We start from the raw sequence: 6,044 nt of genomic DNA on the forward strand, positions 1-6,044 counted from the left end.
TTTTTCATATTTTGTTCTGATCTTCTTTGTTATAATAGTGAGCCTACACCAAACATACTAAACTCGCAATCAGTGGGAGAATCTTCGACCCTTTCTCTTCGCGAGGTATTCTATCACTTAAGGTTGAGGTAGATATTTACTTCATTGACTAGCGATTACCTTTTTTGCTCGCATTCTGCTTTCTAATACTTGTGTACTATCTTTTGGCGCTATCTGGGCCTTAATTTTTATAGCCACTTAACCTTTGAAGACTTTCAAAAGCATTACTCAGTTTCTCAGTCTCTTGGCTTCCTTATGATAAATTGGCATTTATCCCTCTGGGAAAAGTAGTTCTAAATAAAAGGTCACATTTATGAGGTTTCTTTTGTGTGTGTTTTTTTCCTTTGAGATCTTGGTCTTCTAATTTTTACTGCCTCTTCAGCTCTTAAAAGCATTATATGTTCAATTTTTCTAGTTGCTCTCAGTAGGATTATTCAGAATTACCAAAATTGGAAGTCAAGACACCCATTACTTTTAGCATTTAATTTTTAAGTGCAGATATCAAATAAAATATTTTATTTAGATTCTCCAAAAATATTTGAATTACACAAAGTGCAGATTATATGCCATGGATGAAGAAATCTCAACAAATATTCTTTCATATAAGTGATATCAACTCTATTAAAGATTAAACTTTATGAAACTAACCTTCAATTAGCATTTTCAGTCATTAATTTTTTGTTCCATTTTTGGTATGCACATCTTTCCGTCTTTAGCTATCATTTTGTTCATATTTTATTATTTTTTCAATTAGTCATTTTGTCCAGGATGTTGCCATGTAGATTTAAAAATATTTTCTTATGCTTTATCTTTTAAAAGTCAGGTGAATGTTTTTCTTGAAGCAGAAAATATCTGAAATACATTATAATTGCTTTTGAAAAATGTGTATCAGATATCAGAGGTTAGCCTGTTCTGAGTATATTACATCAGGAAAATAGCTCAGGACATAGCCAAAGGGTATATTTGAACTACACTGAAAATTTAGATATTACACAGTGAAAAATAATGATTGGCATAAAAATCTGCCTGATAGTATAATTAATTGAATCCTGTTAAGTCATTCACATATTAATGGATCTACACAAATCCAGTATTATATCTCCTTAATTTATTTTTAATATTAGCATAAGCCTAATTTTTTTAATAAATCTTTATTGTTCAGATTATTACAGTTGTTCCTCCCCGCCCCATAGCTCCCCTCCACCCAGTTCCCACCCCACCCTCTGCACTTAACCCCCCCACTGTCCTCATCCATAGGTGTACAATTTTTGTCCAGTCTCTTCCCACACCCCTTTTCCCCCCGAGAATTGTCAGTCCACTCCCTTTCTATGCCCCTGATTCTATTATATTCACCAGTTTACTCTGTTCATCAGATTTTTTATTCACTTGATTTTTAGATTATCTTGTTGATAGATATGTATTTGTTGTTCATAATTTTTGTCTTTACCTTTTTCTTCTTCCTCTTCTTAAAGAATAGCCTAATTTCTTTTAAAAGTACTATTAATTTTATATAAAATATATATTAATTCAATAAATATTTACCTACCTGATAAGGGACAGAAACTGTTCCTATATCAGAAACTATATAATAAAGGGGAAAAATAAACAAAAAGATATAAAATATGGAAAGATATGATTTTTAAAAGATAAGGAGATTGCCAAGAAACCAGAAACACCAATCAGAAAGGATATATGCACCCCTATGTTCATAGCAGCACAATTTACAATAGCTATGATTTGGAAACAGCCTAAGTGCCCATCAGCAGATGAGTGGATTAAAAAACTGTGGTTCATCTACACAATGGCATACTACATTGTGGTAAAAAAGAAGGAATTCTTACCATTTGCAACAGCATGGATGGAACTGGAGAGCATTATGCTAAGGGAAATAAGCCAGTTGGAGAAAGATAAATATCACATGATCTCACTCATATGTGGGATATAATGATCAACATAAACTAGTGAACAGAAATAGATCCAGAGACAAATGGCAGGGGAGTTGGGGGGTTGGATTAGAGAGCAACCAACGACTTGTATGCATGAATATTAGCATAACCAATGGACACAGACCCTGGGGCAGTGGGGGCTTGCCTGGGGCGGGAATGACTGGGGTTGGGGGGTCAATCAGGGAAAATGAGACATACGTAAAACTTTATACAATAATAAAAAAATAAAAATAAATAAATGATAAGGAGATAGCAAGTATGGGGCTGTGGGGAGTTATTTTCAATATATTGGTAATAAAGTGTTTGTGAGGAAGTATTATTTGAGCATAAACTTCAATGAATTGAATGCAAAAGTCATTTTAAAATTAAAAAGATAATTCCTTGCATAAAACATTGCAAGTGCAAGGGTCCTATGACAGAATTCAACACAGAAGAATTGCAAGAAGGTTATCAAGATAGTGGAATAAGATATAAGGTCGGGAAGTTGACCTTACTAGTATATTAGGTCATATAGGCACTGATATGCTTTGGTAGAGATTTTGGATTTTTTTTCTTTTCAAGAGTGATGGCAATCCACTGGGGAATTGATCAGGGAAATATTGTGATCACATTCTCATTTTTAAAGTATATGGAAGGAGACTTGACTTGGGGTAGTCAGCATACAAAACCATGTACAGATGATGTGTTGTATAATTGTGCACCTGAAACCAGTATAATTTTGCTCACCAGTGTCACCCCAATAAGTTCAATTAAATATATATGTATATTTTTAAATGTGCACCATGGTGATAGAATTGGGAGTGGTAGTTCCCTGGATGTAAACGGTGGATCATTTAAATGGTTTAGCACAGTACAGTCAAAGAAAAGGTGATAGAACTGGAATTGATGAGATGAGGTAGGATTTGGTATGTAATTTGAAGGTAAAGGTGACTGGACTTGCTGCTGGATGGGATGTTGGAAAATTCCTAAGTATTTGGTCTAAGCAAGAGAGTGAAGGGTGGTGCTATTCCTTGAGACAGTATGGACTGGAGTGTGATTTTAGGAGTGAAAATAAAGTGTTTTGTTTTAAATGTAATGTCTAAAATATCCATTAGATTCCAAGTGGAAATCATGTAAACATTTGTCTTTAGCTTTCTAGAGTAGCAGTTCTCAACCTGTGGGTCTCGACCCCTTTGGGGGTCAAACGACCCTTTCACAGGGGTCGCCTAAGACCATCGGAAAACACATATATAATTACATATTGTTTTTGTGATTAATCACTATGCTTTAATTATGTTCAATTTGTAACAATGAAAATACATCCTGCATATCAGATATTTATGTTATGATTCATAACAGTAGCAAAATTACAGTTATGAAGTAGCAACAAAAATAATTTTATGGTTGGGGGTCACCACAACATGAGGAACTGTATTAAAGGGTTACGGCATTAGGAAGGTTGAGAACCACTGTTCTAGAGAGAGTGGAGCTTGAGTGTTATCAAAGTATACTGTGATGATATTCAAAGTCAGGTGACTTGAGAATAGTTGAAGTGGAAATGTGGACAGAGAACAGATGAAATTTAGAGACAAAGCCCAAAGGCACTCCAACGTTAGAAGATAGGAAGATTCTACAAGATCATAAAGAGTAACTAGTCAAGTAGGAGAACAAACCATACGCGATGCTGCTGAAGCCAATACTAATATATGTGATCCCAAGATCATTGGTAACCTATGTTCCTAGGGAACTTAACAATAAAAAAATCTTTGATATTACTTATTGAACTAGAAGTCTAAAAAAGTTGTATTAAACAGAAGCATAATAGTATTTATATCACCTAACTACTGAATAATTAAGTGTATATCTGGTTATAATAAGAGGATAATTAATTCTAGGGTTGAACAAAAAGATGGAAGAAATATCATTTAAACATATTATACTAAATGTTTATCATGCTTCTTTTTGACTGGATCACACATAGTCTCACAAAAGAGAATTAAATATGAAGTAATGAACATAAGCAAAATACTGAGATCTATGCTGATGTTATGTGCAAAGATTTCTCACTACTTAAGAATTAACTTGATATTGAATGTGTATGACTTCAGAATTCTCAATAAATACTTGCTGATGTTCTCTTATTCTCTTTGCTTCTTTCCACAGGTGGGGAGGTTCCATACACAACTCTGGCTACCCGAATGATGATGGGGGCTTGGTGGCTATTTGCTTTGATTGTCATCTCATCTTACACAGCAAACCTTGCTGCTTTCCTCACTATCACCCGTATTGAAAGCTCCATCCAGTAAGTAGATAAAGATTCCAGCAGCAACAAAGTATGATAAATGACAGGAGTGCCAAAGCATTTAATACATACATGGCTTCTGATAATAAATGTATGACTTCCTTTTGAGTAAAGGATTAATTTTGTGATATATAGATATCACAGGATAGTCCAACTCCTAAAAATATAGAATTAGTAGAGGTTTTTTACAAAATAAAATTCTGGGAATAATTTGAACATTGCTTCCCACATTTTTCTGAAAGGTTAACAGATATTCAGAATTTTAAACTCCACAATATATGACTGTATCTGGGCAACATTGTAAAAGTGAAGGAACAAGGAGTAATACTAATATATATATACTTGATAGACATATCAAGTTTAACACTATCAATCTTTGCCTTGAGTCTGTCTCATTATTCACAGTCTGAGTAAATAGACAAACATTAGATGACTAATTAATAGATTGATGATAAGTAGAGAGAGAGATGGAGTAAAGGGGAGGAGAGAGGAAGAGAGAGAAACTATCCAGATATAAAACAACTTTCTATTTATTTCTTCACTGCATTATACCTAAATAGAGGCCCGGTGCACAAAATTCCTGCACTCAGGGGTATCGGCCTGTGCCCTCTCGCAGTCCTGAAGCTCTCGGGGGATGTCCGACTGATGGCTTAGGCCTGCTCCCTGTGGGCCAGCTTAAGCCATCAGTCAGACATCCTTAGCACTGCCATGGAGGCGGGAGAGGCTCCTACCACCGCCACTGCACTCTCCAGCAGTGAGCCTGGCTTCTAGCTGAGTGGTGCTCCCCTTGTGGGAGTACACTGACCACCAGGGGGCAGCTCCTGTATTGAGCGTCTGCCCCCTGAGGGTCAATGCACATCATAGCAACTGGTTGTTCTGCTATTAGGTCGATTTGCATATTAACCTTTTATTATATAGGATATGGCCATTAAAACTGCTCTTTTCCCAGCTATAATTGTGGTAAATTGTCATTAACTATGATGCACTCACTTAAATCCTAAAAGTTACCTAAGTCAATGTTCTATATATTATTTTAACAAAATTTCCCTGAAAATGTTTTATTCATCCAAAGACAAGGTAGTTTGACTTTTCCTAAGTTGAAGAGCATTCATTTCTCAACAAAATCAACAATTCAAAATTAGAATAATCAGATTGATCAAGGAATTCATGGGGATTTAAGTTATTTTTTAAATAAAACATATGAGTTCTTATCTTAAAAATATGAAAATCAAGTCTATTAGTCACAAACTATTATGTAATATAGACAATAATAAAAATAAAGTAGAGAATTATTGATCTCTAAAGAACTAAGAAAGGTATTTTTAATTTCTTGTGGTATACAAATTAAATCCCAAAGTCAACTAATAATGACAATAGACAGTAAATTTTTTCATCCATTTACAAAAATGGTATTTGCAACTTCTCTCAAAAATTTATGCTCCTCAAGTTGTTTTCACAGTTATATCTTTGATGCAAAATCTCATACTCTAAATTTATTATCCTTATGGCCAGTTCTATATGTGACATCTATGTATACAAAAGCCTAAGTGACCATTTTGGGGGAATAACTGGAAAGACTGGTCGCTGTGACACACACTGAGCAGGCAGGCAGGCGAGCAGTTAGGGGTGAGCAGGCAGGCAGGCAAGTGAGCAGTTAGGGGCAAGTGGTCCCGGATTGCAAGAGGGATGTCCGACTGCCAGATGTCTGACTGCAGGGACCAGGCCTAAACTGGCAGTCAGAATCCCCTGAGGGTCCCAGATTGTGAGAGGGTACAGGC

At 35.3% G+C, this 6,044-nt stretch overlaps 1 protein-coding gene across 1 annotated transcript in view; it reads left to right on the forward strand.

The window, feature by feature from the left end:
- GRID2 (glutamate ionotropic receptor delta type subunit 2) overlaps positions 1–6,044 on the forward strand; it is a 1,225,688-nt gene that overhangs the window by 961,517 nt on the left and 258,127 nt on the right. Inside the window, exon 14 of the mRNA XM_006084662.3 lies at positions 4,128–4,266. Within this exon, the coding sequence (XP_006084724.1) occupies positions 4,128–4,266 (139 nt within the window). The remainder of the gene's footprint in view (positions 1–4,127; positions 4,267–6,044) is intronic.

Source organism: Myotis lucifugus, unplaced genomic scaffold (assembly GCF_000147115.1).
Source record: "Myotis lucifugus unplaced genomic scaffold, Myoluc2.0 scaffold_12, whole genome shotgun sequence".
NCBI classification, from domain to species: domain Eukaryota; kingdom Metazoa; phylum Chordata; class Mammalia; order Chiroptera; family Vespertilionidae; genus Myotis; species Myotis lucifugus.